Below are 16,671 nucleotides of genomic sequence, written 5' to 3'. Positions count from 1 at the left end.
AACTCCCCCTTCAGCTTAAGGTATCTATTATTTAATGTTATCTTTGTACAACATTGTTTTATAAAAGAAAAAAATGTAAAGCGAAACACCATTTAAAAAAAATGCATAGAATTGTATTTTTTATTTAGTGGCTAATATTAAACTAGCTTGACTTGTGAATCAGCCAGGAGTGCTGAAGCTAACACGAAACCAGCTAGCTATGAGATAATATCTATTACTTATTAGTTAATATTATCTTTGCACAACACTTTAAAACACTTGGTAAAAATGCATCAAAACTTTTTTTATTTTTTTTAATTTGGTGGTTAATATTAAGCTAGCTTGACTTGTGTGGCAACCTGAGATAACACAAAGCTAGCTAGCTATTAGCTGGTCAAACTTTATTATTCATTAACATTTGGGTCAAAGCTGGAGAGAGGTTTAATGAAGGTTTTTGGATTCTTACATTTCAAGACCTCAGCCCTTCATTTCAAATGATCAAATGTTAGCCTCAGAGCCAAGAGGGGGAACTGAGTCAGCTTTGTTTTGTCATCTACTGCAGTGGGAAGCCGACTACTCCAGCTAACCCAACTACTAAACAAGCATGAGGGCTTAAACTTAAAGAATTTATGTTGTTAAAACAGATTTTTTCTGTTAAAAAAAAGACATTTTTAGGAAATCTCCATTGATATCATTGCTAGAAAAAAACAGAATCAAACAGTCTTCCTTTTCTGAACACGGCGAGAACAAAAACCTGCTATGTTTGAACTGCAGACATTCAGCTAGAGAGGTAGCTCGTTTGGCAGAGCAGAGAGACATTCAATATGTCAGCTCTGCTCTCTCTCAATGCTTCATTTGTCTTGGTGGAGCACAGCTGACAGTGGTGGTTGGTGCACAGAGGAATGCTTCCCTGCTTCAGCTTCAGGGAAGATTCCACAGCTCCAGCAGCAAAGGTGACAGCTGCTGCCAAGATCAGTGCGCGAGCCGCAGCTGCGGAGCCTCGAAAACACCTAAACCGTGGCATCGCGTCAGGAGGAGTCCTGCCAGCCAACAGAGAAGGTGCCTCCCTGACTAAACAAAGGTGTCACAATCAACACTAAAGACACAGTTTGGTCAAATCTGAGACACCAGCGTAAAAATGCTCTGAAAACAAGCTTGTATATCAACTTTTACCGAGATTGAATTCACGTAAATGCTTGTTTTGGTTTATTTTACCTAGATTTCACATACAAATGATAAAAATTGCATGTAACACTGGGGTTGATCGTACCGTCTGAGAGCATGGGGGTCTGCTCCATACTGGCGATCAGTCGGGAAGTCCTGACGGCGGCGTGCGCGGCCTGGGAGGCGGCCCGGAGCTTGTGGAGGGTCAAGGCCTCGCCGTGGTCCCTCAGGGAATGCTCCTTCAGCTGGCTGATGGTCATGGTGGAGAACGGGCAGGACGAGCACTTGTACGTGTGCTGCTCGCCTGCAGCAAGAAGAACAAGTCACTTGATCTGACTATTAAAGGAGAAAAAAGGCTCAAATATAAGAAAACTTGCAAGGATAAAGCTTTCTTCTAAGTTAGCATGGAATTTTAACATCATTTAGCTATATATGTCAGATAAAATCTGGACTTTACGCCCCTCTGGCACTACGAAGATCCATCCACTAAACTGTTTTTTTAAGAGATTGACATCATAAAGCTTCCTGTTTCTGTTGTGTGTTCTTCCTCTAACTCAAAATGAAAGAAGCATTCTGAGGATTAAAGCCAATATCTCCAAATCTGATTCCACCGTCACATGACGATATCAAAAATGCTTCATAGAACTCAAATTTTTTCATATTTTTGCCATCAGAACAAGGAGTCAGTATCAGGAAGTGAAGAGAAATTATAACATTTAAAGTCAGAATGTTTAGTAGAGAGCTAAAAATAATCATTTTTTTTTCAATAATCTACCACAGAATTCTAAGGATTATTGATATATTTAACCTTTTTTTAGGGTTTAGAATCAACACTGTTGGATTTTAACAACTTTTCTTTATTTAAAAGACTATTTATGTGAAAATTGTCTTTTAAAATAATGTTAAACATGTTTTGGAATGAAATTTGAGAACAAAATACAAAATGAATTTATATTTTATAACAAATTATCATAAAAATGTGTGAGTTACCTAAGTTGTGAAAGGCTTCTTCTGTGTTAAATCTTTTTTTGGGTTGATCAAGTGGAGGTTTGCATTAGTGGATGCCTGTTTGTAATGGATGCGGCTGTAGCGGTTGTAGATTTGTTGTTTTTTTTACCCGTGTGAGCCTTTAGCAGGTGGCTCTTCAAGCGACTGGCGTAGGCAGATTTAAAGGGGCAGAACTTGCACTTGAAGGGCTTGTGGTGCCCGTGGTGAGTCTGCATATGTCTGTCCAGGCTGCCATGACACAAGAAGAAAAGAGGAAGAAATATGTGAAAAACAAATATTTTAAACAAGCGGACATTTGATCAAATGAAACAAGGAGGTGAGTGCACAGGAAAGAGGCTTCTAAAGGAGTCTCAAGGAACTGGAGGCAAACAGTGACTACTGAACAAGAAGACGAAATTCACAATCTACCCACAATCCCCTGCAGGGAGTGAGAGTGTTTGCGCCTGCAGGGACGGGAGCTGTGTTTTTAATGCCAGCCTTCTAGGTGGCATGGGAATGCGGCTTCTTTCTGGGTCAGGGCACATACAGTACAGAGGGATTACACCTGGGAGCTCAGAGGAGATGAGGATTCTCTCTTCTCCTCTGAGCTCAGTGTCTTTGCGATGGATAAAACAAATCAGGCATCCAAAATGTCTGCCTGGCTGTAATGTTTGTCTTTCTCTGCTAGCGGGGAGGAAATCTCAGAGAAGATTGGAGATTCGGGGGGATTGAGACGAGGTAAACAGTAAAAGGTGTCAAACGGCGCTCTGAACAAAATGAGTTCAACATCCAGGCGATTTGAGGAACAGCTGGTGAACGACGGTCCAGCGTGTAAGGGGGAGGGATGGAAAATGCGACGCTACCTGGGCTACATATTCAGTATTTTTCGTACCATCCATCTGTGTTTTATATAAGCGATGTTCACTGAGCACGCTCTTTGCTACTTACTTGTGCCTGAAAGGTGACACAAACTGGCAGTACTGGCAGCTGTACTTGTCCTCTCTGCTGAACAGAGCCATGGCGGAGTGGCTCCTCTCATGCGACCTCAGACCCTGCATGGACATGAAGACACGGTCGCACTGAGCGCACGCGTGACCGCCCGCTGCCAAACGCAGCTTCAGCTGGTTGTCTGAAACTGTGGCCCGGGCTGCGGCCACCAGGGCCGCCGATTTCCCTTCATTAGAGTCTGTTTCCTGATCCAGTGTCTCCACAGCAACAGGAAGGCCGCCACTGTCTCCACCAGACGCTGTGGAATATGGTGAGCCAACGGTGGAGGTTCCGGCTCTCTCAAGGTCATCAACTTCAGCCGCTTCTTCTCCATCCAGGTCACCGTTGGTCAGGTTCTTCAAAGGCAATATTAGCGGGACTTCACTTACTTCCTGCTGCAAAAACAGAGACAAGATCACCAACCTGTCAACAAACACTTACAACTTTTTACTTTTACTTTATTAGGAGTATTGTGATTATAAAGCACCAAATAGGAATCCATTCAAATCATTGTTGGTAAACAACAAACTACAGGAAGTGCAGTTTGATCATAGGTTATGCTTTATTTCAAGTTCTGTGACATTTTTAGAAGTTTCTTTTACTTTCAGTTAGAAAACTTTCACTTTTTACAGCAGCATTTGTCTTGATTCTGTCTGTGATGGATGAACGGTTGGTTTTAGAAGGATGGAATGAGGGGTGGATAGAAGGATGAACGAATGGACAGATGCTCTGATGGGTGGATGGATGTTTAGATCAATAGCCAGCCTGATGGATCGTTGTTGGATGTATGAAATAATAAATGTTTACATGAACAGATGGACGGATGGATGTTTCGATGAGAAGATGTGTTGTTGGAAAAATAGACAAAAGGATTGATGTTTAGATGGACGGATGAATGACTGGTTGGATGTTTACAAGGACAAGCAGATTGATGGATGGATGTTTACATGGGCAGACGGATGTTTAGATGGACGGATGAATGGATGGATGGATGTTTATATGGACGCATGGGTAGATGGATGTTTAGATTGATGGATAGATGGATGGATGGATGTTTATATGGGCAGACGGATGTTTAGATGGACGGATGAATGGATGGATGGATGTTTATATGGACACATGGGTGGATGGATGTTTAGATTGATGGATAGATGGATAGATGGATGGATGTCTAGATGGACGGATAGATGGATGTTTACATGGGCAGACGGATGTTTAGATGGACGGATGAATGGATGGATGGATGTTTATATGGACGCATGGGTGGATGGATGTTTAGATTGATGGATAGATGGATGGATGGATGTCTAGATGGACGGATAGATGGATGTTTCGATGGATGGATAGATGAACAGATGAATGATAGATGGATGATTAGATGGCTGGATGGATAGATGGACGAATGTTTAGTATGTGTAAATTTCCAGGATGGATGTTTACATGGATGGATAGATGGATGGATGAATTGATGTTTAGATGGACGGATGGATGGATGTTTAGATAGATGGATGTTTTCATGGACGGATGGATGGATGGACGGATGTTTAGTATGTGTAAAATTCCTGGATGGATGTTTACATGGGCAGACAGAAGGATTAATGGATGGATGAACTGATAATAGATAACTGAATGGATGGATGTTTAGATTGTCAGGTGGGTAAATTGATAGACAGATGAACGAATGGATGTTTAGATAGATTGATAGTAAGATAGTAGTTGAATGGATAAACAGACAGATGGATAGATAAATGAAGACGAGTGTATGTTTCTTAAGTTATGTAATTGAATTGGAATCTAAACTGGATTTGGATTATTATAAAATAGATCAAGTTTAACTCTGAAAATAGTAAACTTAACTGGACTGAGACATTCATTTACAGTTTCTAACATGCATGCTACTTTGTATTTCTCAGATAATTTTTATTAAAATCAAATGTACAAAAAACTGTGACTGAAAACTCAATTACATCTCAAGTTTTACGGTATGTTGTACTATTAGGGTGAAGCTTTAGACATAACAAAGATCATCTGCCAAACAAGACGTCTCCCTCTCATTAAACTACCCTCATGGGGGGAACAGGCAGATCTCTGCAGACTTTACCACCATGCCTGGAGAAGGAGATCTCTGTCTCTGTGGAAGTACCTGACCCTGCACTTCATGCTGCCATAAATAGGACAGGTCCAACACTGCTATCTCTGTCAACCTGCCATTCAACCGCTCCAAAAGGAGACCACTGCGTCTAATGTGACTAAGACAAACTTTATAAACACATTATTTCTACTCTAGATGAAGATTTATTCTAGTGGAACTATTGTATCAGACTAACAGATCCTTCAGTCAATCTAGGAAAACAAACCAAAGGGAACGCTTTCCAACATAGAGATGGGTTAGAATTCAGTGGATGTATGGCTCATTTATGGAGAAAATGTTTGTCTTTTATGCCAAGAAGTCTGTGTTTTACAGCAAGTTGACGAAAGGTGCTCTACAAATAAAGTAAGTAAACGTTTGATTAATTGATTATTTGGAAGCACTTCAGGAATGAACTGTTGTGGTTTTCTTCCACCAAATGAAGTCTGATCATTACATACAATTTTTTTGTGCATATTTCTTTAACAGCTATCAAGCAACTTCCCCGTATCCAAACTCTAGATTAGTGCGATGATTTTCCCTGATCTTATTTCCAGGAAATAAAAAGGCATAAAACTGAACTCAACATTGGTTAACTGACAGGGGTGAAAAACCTGAATGTCACAGCATTATTTTCCAAGCAGACTGTTTCACTTTCAGTTTAAAGAATTCCAAGGTGCTTCTAAAATTTCCAAGCAAGACACATCTTCAGTTTCTAATTTCAGAACCCAAACCTTCCCTTTTTGGTAACACTTCAGTCAGACTTAGGGTGGAGAAGCCTGAGGCACATCGTGTGCCTCCAAACTGCTAGAGGTCAATCTAAAGGCCATTCTTTCCTCCAATAGTCTTTATTTTCTTTATGGTCCATGTATGTGTGGACCATTGTTACTGCCTTGACTCTTTTGTCTCCAAACGGATGTTCTTGTGTGCTTGTCTCGTCAGACGGATGGAGGTGACTTCCTGTCAGAGTAGGTTCTCCTCTCCACAGAGGTCCTAACCAACGTTCAGAAAAAGGCATCTACTCTGAAGATTATTTTACCAAACTAGAACCAAACTAGAATACAACAATCTTGTTTCAGTTTTCCCTGCATTTAATGAAACAACCTTTGTTGTAGAATTGAATTTCATAAATTAGCTGGATTTAGCTAAAAAACTAAAATCCCTAAACTGAACCAACCTTTAACCTCTTAAGACCTGGCCTCCACGCACATAACATTTTAGGCTATGTTACCACAGTTGTTAATTCTGAGGTTAAAACCAACATATTTACCATTCTAAAACATGTTAACCCTTTAACACTGGAGCTCCAATGTTTATGTTCTTTGATTTACTGTAATTATTTAATTGTTAACACAATAAACGTAATTAGAGTAGATTAGGGAATTTACTGTAATCTACTGGAATTCTGTCGATCATATCAGTGGTGGAAAAGTTAAAGTACGTTAAAGATTTTGTCTTTAAACAGCAACGCCTCAGGTGTCAAAGGGTTAAAAGTCCTATAAAAAAGCTAACCTACATCAGTAAGAAATTTACACACACTGACTTTTGTTTTCTAATAAAAACAGAGCAGAAAATTGTTGCAGTTTCCTTTTTTTTAACCATTTTCTCATGATAATGACATGGATTATCTCATTATCATGAGAAAACAAATTTTGCTTTCTTGTGATAACAAGATAATGATACCAATGTGTTATCTGTTTTGAGTCTCTTTAATTTGTGGTTATTGTCAGCCGTAATAAACAAGATGCAACTTACACCAACAACTCTGAACAACAGCGAAAAAAAACGTCTTATAGTCTTTTTTTAATTATTAGTGGAACTACGCTCCTCAAACACTTTCATTCCGTCTCATGCACCACCTCTACTCTCTTTACTTCCCTAAAACCCCCAACGACTAGTTGAATGATAGAACCATGCCCAACAAACATCTCTGTCTAGTGCGTTCAATGAGCTCCGTACATTAGCGGAATCCAAACAGCCTCCCAGCCCATCTCAGTCCACCACAATACTTCTTTCATTTTTCTACAATGTGCAGCAAAACATAGCAGTTTGTCATGGAAAATGTCAAACACCAGAAGAATGGATCACTTTTTAATTGATCACTTGAATCCAACTTAGACGGAGTTGGACCAAAATAAAACGGGCAAAAAAAGGTAGGGTAGGCCGTTTTCAGCTACTGTAGTAGCTCAAATTTTTTTGTGAGTAATTAAAATTGATCAAAACCTGCAGATAAAAGCAGGTGCAAGTCCACAAAGCTGCTACATTTCATGGCATCTGTGCCCACCCCCCTAAAAGACCATAGAGAATGATACAAAGTTCTACTCAACACAAATAAATGTACTTTGGTACATTTTCTTTTACAGCATGTAGCATTCACCCAGTTACAATGAAAAACATGTTTTTCTTTTTTTTTTAAAGTATTAATTAGCTTGCAAACCTTGATGTGTCCCTCTTTGACCTCTCCGTACTGGACATGTTTCCTAAGGTGGTTGCAGATTGCCCGGAGGGTCGGGTGAATTTCTATGCAGAAGTTGCACCTATATCCCACTGGCGTTTTACCTATAGGAGATTCCTGAAACATAAGATAAAACATTTGTTTATACTTTACAATAAAAAGCTATGAAACTTCTACAATTCTTGGCAATCTCTAACTTTTTAGTTGTCATTTAATGCAAGTTTTAATTTGACCTATTCATGGCTCACCTTCTCCAGTTTGTGGTCCAGCAGCTCTGTTTTCTGTTTGCTTATAAGCTGTTTCCGCCTCTCCTGCCTCATGGCTCTCTTCTGGAATTCCTCGTTGTGTTTCAAAAGATGTTTAGCCAAATCCGGGAGAGCCGGGAACTGCAGCTCACAGTGAGAACAACGGTATAACTCCTCGTTTTCGTCCTCTGGATCAGAAGACACCAGGAAGTCTCTCTTCAAGTCTACGTTGTGATGGTCGTTATAGTGCATAGAGAGGAGCTGGCCTGTGCGAAAGGACAACTTGAAGCATTTTAGACACTTGAACGGCAGCCAGTCATTCTCCATGTCCTGCTCCGGCTCAAACTGAACTTCCAGGATGTCCTTGTCTTCTTCCACAGACGCACTTTCATCTTTGTCCGGCTCTTTGGCATAAATGACGGTGAAGTAGCGACCGAGTTTGCTGGAATGCTGCTTCTTAGGAAACACACCCGGGTGGCGTTTGATGTAGTGCGAGACGATGCTCTTCCTGCTGAAGGCTTGGAAGCTGCAAAGATTGCAGTGTCGGCTCTCTATAGCCAAGCGCAGGTCTTCGCTCATTTCGGAACTTTCCCTCTCAGAGGCCAGTGGCGCTAGAACTTTGCAGGGCTTTTCGCTTATTGTCTTTGAGGCAGCCAGACAATGAGTGTAATAGGCGTCGATATCGTGTCGCTTCTGGTAGTGGGCTGCCAAGCCTTTACGTATAGGGTTAGTGTATGAACATAGAGCACATTTGAAGACATTGTTTTTGCCCTCTGGCTGAGCGCGCACGTTGTTGTGTTTAATGCGGTAGTGGCGTGCGATGCCTTTTCTGGTGGAGCAGAAGTACTTGCAGAGCTGACACTTGAACACAGCGTGCTTCTCTGTTTTATTGATGGGTAACTGAGACAGAGCGAAGTCCAGCTCGCTCACCTCCTGAACTTGCACCGTTGACATGTTGCTGGCGCTGCACTCAGCCACTGGCTCTGTATCTTTACACGGGGTGAAGTGTGTCATGGATGCCGTGAACATATCAGAGGCAGACTGATTGTGGTATTTCTCATAATGGATTTTGAGTTTCTCCAGCGTCCCGTGAGTGTATGGACACATTTTACACCTGTACGCGCCGTAGCCCTGCCTCTGGGTTTTGAACTTGTCATCACCGTCGTGCAGCTCCGTGATCTGCTCTATGTCGTCCGCAAAGTCTTCAGCGGTGACTTTCACCAGCGGGTGTCTTTTTTGGTAGTGGGTGAGGACGCCGTGGATGCGAGAGTTGACGTACGGACAGTGGCGGCATTTGTACACGGAGCTGGGGTTGATGTCTGCCTCCTGTGCAAAATCTGCAGCTTTGACTTTCATGCCCGGGTGCTTCTTCCCGTAGTGGGTGAGGAGGCCGTGAAGGCTGTTATACTCTGACAGACATACAGTGCATTGGTAAGGATTATTGGAGATGGAAAGGCGTGGGTGGGAGTGATGAGCAGTGCTTTCTTGAGGTGAAGTGGCAATGACAAGAGCTCCGTCATCATCAATAGCCTGGCAATTCAGAGAATCGTGTTCCTTGGCAACCTGCTGGTGGATGTTTTCATCTGAGCCGTTTCCTTTGATGATGTCCAGGAGAACTGATTCGTCCTCTTTGATAGCCCAGGGGTGGACAGCTTGATAGTGACTGGTGATGTCCCATATAGAACACGCCTCAAAGGCACAGTCTTTGCATTTGTAATGTTTGCCCTCCATGCTGCCCCCTTGTTGGGTGGTTTCCGGCCCGGCCCACAGTTTACTGGCCATATATGCGTAGTCTACATTGTGTTCCGGGTGGCGTTTTTGATAGTGGAGCAGCAGGCCCTGGGGCTCAGAATGGGAGTAAATGCACCACTCACAGTGATAGCCCGCCTCCAGAATACCATCCTGGTAAGCCCAGTGTAAAATGGTCATAGCTGTTGCTTTCACAGTGGGGTGCTCCTTCTTCAGGTGCTTCTTCAGGGCATAAACGTACGGCGACGTAAAGGAACAGTGTCTGCACTTCAGGGAGCGTAGAGGCGCCGCGTTTTCAGGGTCTGATGGCGCTGAGGTAGCAGCAGACGAGGCACTGCCTGCCTGGACCATCTGAGCACGCTCGCGCTGGCTCCTCACCACTGCGGTGTGGCGGCGCACGAGGTCGGCGTTGGCTTTTGTCTCCCTGTGCTTCTTCTGGTAGTGAATGAGAACTCCTTTGACGGTGCGGTTGCCGTAATCACAGTGCTGACAGAAAAACAGCTCGTCCTTGCCTTTATCGCTGCTGCCCGGTTTGGGACTTGAATTACTGGAGCCGTCGTAACCGTTATTCTGGAGCTGCTTCAAAAACTGCTTGGGAGCTGCTATTTGCAAATCATCCATTAGTTTAATCAGAGCTGGGGTGGGAGGACCGTGTTTGATGTACTTAGCCGTCACTTTCACCTCTGGGTGCCGTTTCTGATAATGGACCAGGACTCCAACCACAGATCTGTTGCTGTACACACAGTGTTTACAGTAGTACATGTCTTCGTCAGAGCCGTACAGGGCTGCACTCTGCCGTTTGGACGTGGTTGACATACTCGGGCTGAAAGAGGAGTTGGCTACGGGCTGCGACTGATCCACAGAGATCACTTTCATGGTTTTCTGGATACGGAAGTATGAAGCTTTTTGTTCCGGATGTTTCTTCTGGTAGTGGACCAGCACCGAGTGCATGTTGGGGCTGGCAAAGGAGCAGACATCACAGTCGTACACGACCACATTGCCACTCACAGACTCCTTGAGAGACTCGGCCTCAGAGCTGGCTTCGGGGGACCGTGGGACAGACTTGAGCACCGGGCTGGAGGAAGACCTGGGCCCCGGAGAGGACGAGTTGAAATTCTTGGGGCCAGAATTTAAAATCTCTCTGAGAGTTTGCGACTCACCCGATTTGTGAGTCTGCTCTACAATGTAGCTGGAGAAGATCATGGCGTTGTTGATTTTGACGGTGGGGTGCATTCTTTGGTAATGGGGCATCAGGCTCCTGACGTTGGGGCTAGTGTAGGAGCAAAAGCGGCACATGTATAACAGATGCGGCTGATTGAAGTTGAGCACGTTGCTGGCCTCGGGGTGGTGATCCATGTAGTGTTGGTGCAAATCATTGTAATTGTTGTATTCGATATAGCACTCCAAGCAGCGGAAAACTGCGCTCTGGTCTTCTGGGTCCAGGATGTACTTAAAGCTAAACTTTATATACGGGTGCATCCTCTGGTAATGGGTGCTGACGCTTCGAGCCGACTTATTGTGGTAATCACAGTGTTTACAGTAGAAGCGCGTGGTTCCTGGTTCGTCTGAGTAGTCCAAGGTATCCTGGAGGGCGTGGTCGCTAGGATCAACCGACATATTTTCGCCGTCGTCTGAGAGCATGAGAGATATGGGAATGCTCCTCGGCTTCGACTTTGGGTTACTTTTTCTTTTCCCTATTCTGCCTCCCTCGTGAGAGACTCCGGACTCTACCGCGAGAAGCTGGTGGGTGTTGTAGGCAAAGATTTTGTTGTTGTCATAGTTTCGGCCCTCGTCAGCACTTGCACTATTTTCTCCAGCGTCCTCATCATCCATGTCATCCAGATTTATAATCATGTCTTGCTGGCTTTGGCTTATCTTACTTTGAAGGTTGCTGGCAATTTCATCGATTCTGGTCCTCTTTTTCACCGAGGACAAATCCAGAGGCAGGTCATTAATGGACTTTCTGGCTCGTTTCCCCGATGCTAAGGGTTTTTTGGTGGCAAGTCCCAAAATGGGTGTCTGTGTTTTCTGCACAAAGATCGGAGAAGCATCCACCTCAGAATCCGTGTTGTCAGTAATCTGGCTTTCAAAGACAGATGAATCTAGGTCATCACAGTAGGAATGCTTATGCTGCTGGTGGACCCTCAGACCTTTCAGAGTGGTGGTGGAGAAACTGCAGAGTGTGCAGCGATGGGGGTTCTGCTGGTCATTTGGCGTGCTGGTTGCCTTTTTTCCATTGACTCTGGTGCTGATGCTCCCGCCGTTAACCGACTCCAAAGTGGCACCGTCATTCTGAGGCTCCGGACTGTCACCCGTTAGGTCCAACGTCTCTAAATCAGAGGGATTGTGGGTCTGCTTGTGCGTGCCGAGCTTCAAGGGGCTGGTGCAAATGAAAGGGCATTCGTCACACTTGTACACGGTGGCTTTCCCAGAGAGGTGGATGTTTTCGATGTGGCGGGAGATGCTCCGCCTGTGCATGGTGAGGAAGGAGCAGAAGGGGCACTGGAAGCGGTTCATGTACTTTCTGAAGGGTATTCCTTTTGTTTCCAGTAATTTGTTGTCGTCATCCGTTAACAGCTGCTTTGCGTCTGCAGACAGCGTTCCGGTGTAGCTGGGATCATCCATATCCAGCTCGTCATCGTCGTCCTCTAAGCTGCTCCTGGAGTCGTCCTCATTGGCTAAGTTTGTGTTAATGACACAGTTGGACGAGACAAACCTTTTGGACAAAATGGATGAACCTGTGCTGTTGGGCGTTGCTGCGCTTATGTGTGTATACTGAATATTTGCAATTTCTGCTGTTGCGTTTTCCAACATTTTGTCAGCCATCGGACCTGATGAGTCCTCCTTCTCAGCGAACACCTTGGATGTTGTTGGGCTTTCTGAAGGTGAGGGAGTGTCGGGTTTGGGTGATGGTTCCCCTGCCTCCTCTTCCAGTTTTGCACCGCTGGAAACCACATTGACCTTATCGCTGTGCTCTTTAACCACATGATCAGTCCAGCTGTCCTTCTGATCAGTCTGATAGTCGCACCACTCACAGGGGAACGTTCCCTTCACATTTTCAGAGTCCAGTTTCTCCTCAGTAACAGTGTCCCCTGCTTCATCTCCAGCGGTGTCCGAGGGAACCTTATGACACATCAACTGGTGTTTTAGCACCCTCGCTTGGTATTTTGACTTGTATGAGCAATGTTCACAAAAATACCCCTTTGAGTTGTGCACTTTTACAGTGTCTCTAGGCTGCTTAGCGGTTTGGGACGAAGCGCTCGTGTCTGAGTCTTGCTCCACGACATTATGCACCTTTCTGGTGTGGTTTCTCAAAAACCCCTTTGATCTGAAGTAACGGACGCAGAACTTGCACTGGAAAAACGACGGGTGGGTTTCAGCAGTTGGCTTGGTTGATGTTTGGCTGGGGCTCTCAGTGGAGCTGGGGCCTAAACAAAGACAAATGAGAACAAACACATTTAGAAATGACAGAAATATCACATTTGAAACCACTGCTGTGAGCTGTGATTTAAAGCAGACAAAGAAGAGTTTCTTAATCCTCAACAAAATAACAGCAATATCTGATTAATGTGGTACACATACTCATTCCAGCTTTAGCGGGCGTGTAATCCTTGTCATCCTTATCCGCATATTCCTCCACTTCCTCCTCGTCCCCGTTCTCATCCCTCACAGAATCCGACTCGTCTGCGTCGGCGGGCTGCAGGAAAGCAGTGTGCACTTCCTGAATGTGGTTCTTCAGGTCATCGTAGGACTCGGCGCGGAAGTCACAGCCATCGCACTGCAGCGCCTCCATCACAGAAAAGGGGAAAGGCTCCCTGGAAAATCAGGGAAATCTGTTGAGAAAAAAAACAAATATGTTTTTTATATTTACACTAACATTATCTTTAAGCATGTGAATATTCAAACTGTTAAATGTGTGCTTTTTATAAGACAAAGCAGGATTTTAAGAGTTATTTCCTGAGGAGAATTATGACAATCACTTGATTTAAAAGAATTTTTTTTTATGTTTTTTTCCATTTTAAAGCTAAAAAATGGTAAAATTGCAATAATCTGCAGTTGCATCTTTGTTCTAAACATTCTAATGTTAATTTTTTTTTTGCTTCACTTGTAAAATATGATAAAAATGTACTGCTTTAAGCATATAACCCCATTTGTTTTCTCCAAATAAACCATTACTTTTTTTTTTTTACTTCATGAAACTTGTAGCAAAAATGTCGAAATAATAAGAAAATAAACACTGTTGTTTCTTTAGAGAAAAATCCTCAATTCTGGAGTTATCTGTGGACGTTGCTGCAAACCCAGCCTGACATGGAAGGCAGAAGCGTTCAGCAGATGCTGCAGGTTCCATCATTTCAAGAACAACAGAGGGACTGAGGAGGGATTATGGCTCCATTCGTCCCATTTTTATTACCTTGGGATAAGCAACAGCTGGAGAGCAGCTCAGCATTTAGCATGGAGTCTATACTAAATACTAAATTCTAAATCCCATCAGATTGCATTAAATGCCCTGAAGTCTGAACAAATCGACTAAGAAATGAAAGCGTTTTTCCCTTTGTGCGACAGGCCTGAACAGAACAGAAGCTGATGATCTGACATTTGTTTAAAAGCCTTTTTGTTTGGTGGATTTATTGCTAGTAAACCGTTGACTGTATAAGAGAACTGGACTGAGTGAGTGTGTCACTCAGAAAAGGGTTTACTTCCGGCTCCAATGAAATGAAGTCAATTCAGTCGCCATTTTTTTGTGACGACAGACGTCAGTAAGCTGTGATTGATCTGTGTCAACGTTTCTATGGCAACCACACTTGCTGATTAGGAGTGATCAGGAGACTATGTCAATCGAGTATTTTAAATGTTGGACAGGGGGCCAGCTACTTTTATCGAGGCCACTGATTGGTCAGTTTATAACTTGAATGACTTGCAATTAATGTGTTTATTTCTCTATGAAAGTCTATGGCATTATGGTTTCTTGGAGCCAATGGGTACTTCCTGTTTGGAATATAAAGGGGAGGAGTCACTCAGCCCAGTTCTCATATACAGTCAATGTGTTAAGAAAAGTTAAAAATGGAACCCGCCATTCTTGGATAATTAAAATCTGCAATAAAACCAAAACTTGCAGAGTTTCAGAAGAGTTAACGTTGAAGAAACTTCAGACCTCATGGGTAAAATGATCATTTATAAAGCAGCTAAAGTCTGAAATCCTTTCGGGAGCGTCTGGAAAATTCTGGAAAGGTAGCAGTAAGTCTTTGGTAACGTGGAGGTTTAGTGTAAATACAAACCAAAAGGTATGGAGAAGACACCCAGATCATCACCTCAGATGTCAACATGAGGATCAGTGCGAGAGGTTTTGGAAACAGAGGCTAAGTCAGAGGAGCCAGGGGTGTGTTTGCAGATCAGAGGAGCAGCATTAGCCAGTGAGTGCTGTTGGCAAATAGAGAAAACGCAGAGATAAAAGGACGACTGAAGCTCAGCTCCAGTCCTTCTGCTTCTCACAACCAAAATAGGAAAAGTCGCAGATTTGATCTCCAGAATATCTCAGAGCTTTGGTGACAAAAGAAGCTTTCAAAAACACAGACTGACCCCGAATGACCTCACCAGAACGTACTTGAGTCAACAGCTTCCACCCCAGCAGAGAACTGAGTGGAGGTGGTGCTTTCAAAGTCAAAATCCAGTGAGAGACCGTTGGGAATGGCTCCCACACCCAACTGGTCTGACTACTGCAGATCTGCACATGAGCCTGCCAAACTGCCTGCATGTCCCTGAGCAACCAGGAGGTCCATTGTTGCGTGGGTTCAGGTTACAGCCTCTCCACGTCGCCCCACCCTGCTGCTCTCTCTTGGCAGTTCACTGCTGCTGTGAACACCAGGTTCCTCCTCATGGATGTGGAGAAAATCCTTCTGGAAAGTAGAGGAGCGGAAGGATTAGAGGAGAAAAAGAAGGGAACGTCCCACACAAGCTCCATCTGTTTTGTAGTTGTCTTCTCAGCCACACTAAGTGGATGGGTGAGACTGTGCGAGTGCTTTCATCTCTTCAGACAGCTGCTGAGCTGCTCAGATCCTCCTCTGAGTCGAGCTCCAAGGGCAGCCATTTTAGGAGCTGCATAGGTGTTCAGGCAGCACACAACATGGACCCACAGATCTGATCCTCAAAAAAGGCTGGCAGAGCCGAAATCTATACGCCAGATGTACAGGCGCTCAAACCCCAGGGCCCGCACGGCTCAGCAGAAAACATCTCCCTCTGCTTTCTCAGGGACGTAATCTCACACATCAGGAGATTTACAGAGAAAACGCTGGATCCTCCTTTCCCAGGAAGCCGAAGGGAACAGGCCGGACGCAACGCCACAGAGAGGAGATAGAGCGAAGACGCTCGGTTGATGCTGCCAAGTGCGCTCCACGAGGGGGTCTAAAAATGCGAGGCATGTCTGAACTTCTTTATCTCAAGGCTCTGCAGCCCCGAGGAGAAGAAGACGAGAGGAGAGGCGAAAAAAGGAGGGGGAAGGGAGGCTTGGAGGAGAAGAGAGCATGAGAAGGAGCCACCTGGAAGACCTGGAGTTCAAAGAGACGCGAAGACACAAAGCCATCAAACTGGGCTCCCCAGATTCCAAAGTCTACAGACGTTTGTTAATCACCAACCGGTCTCTCTGCATCAGCCAGATCTGCCGGCAGTCACACCCTCTCCTCAAACCGCCTGACAGCAGCTGCTGTGTCTGAAAGAGGGTCTTTGAATAAGCCAGCATTAAGCTGATTAGTAGGACAGAGGTTTTGTCCTCAACTGCTGGTCGCAGCGACCATCTCCCACCATCTGAGAGAGAGGGAAAAGCCACCAAAACATTCGCCGTCTTTACGCTGACCATCCATCCCGCTAACGTGACAGGAAGTCCATCGAGGTGACCCTGTATGTCCTCAATAATTAATAACCCTGCGATTTCTGAAGAACCGCTGCAGCAATTACAGCAGGTAGCCTCTGGGATTGATTTTCTT

The 16,671-nt window shown here is 44.2% G+C and overlaps 1 protein-coding gene across 2 annotated transcripts in view; it reads right to left on the bottom strand.

Annotated features, from left to right (window-relative positions):
- znf462 (zinc finger protein 462) overlaps positions 1-16,671 on the bottom strand; it is a 46,862-nt gene that overhangs the window by 10,477 nt on the left and 19,714 nt on the right. For both annotated transcript variants that reach the window (XM_024299047.2, XM_024299046.2), the window contains exons 2-7: positions 13,277-13,527; positions 7,949-13,122; positions 7,683-7,817; positions 3,079-3,512; positions 2,261-2,379; positions 1,250-1,447 (exon numbers count right to left, since the gene is read on the bottom strand). In XM_024299047.2, coding sequence (XP_024154815.1) covers positions 1,250-1,447; positions 2,261-2,379; positions 3,079-3,512; positions 7,683-7,817; positions 7,949-13,122; positions 13,277-13,487 — 6,271 coding nt within the window. In that variant the 5' untranslated portion in view covers positions 13,488-13,527. The remainder of the gene's footprint in view (positions 1-1,249; positions 1,448-2,260; positions 2,380-3,078; positions 3,513-7,682; positions 7,818-7,948; positions 13,123-13,276; positions 13,528-16,671) is intronic.

Source organism: Oryzias melastigma, linkage group LG12 (genome assembly GCF_002922805.2).
Source record: "Oryzias melastigma strain HK-1 linkage group LG12, ASM292280v2, whole genome shotgun sequence".
NCBI lineage: Eukaryota > Metazoa > Chordata > Actinopteri > Beloniformes > Adrianichthyidae > Oryzias > Oryzias melastigma.
This window is presented reverse-complemented; position numbering and strand designations above follow the sequence as displayed.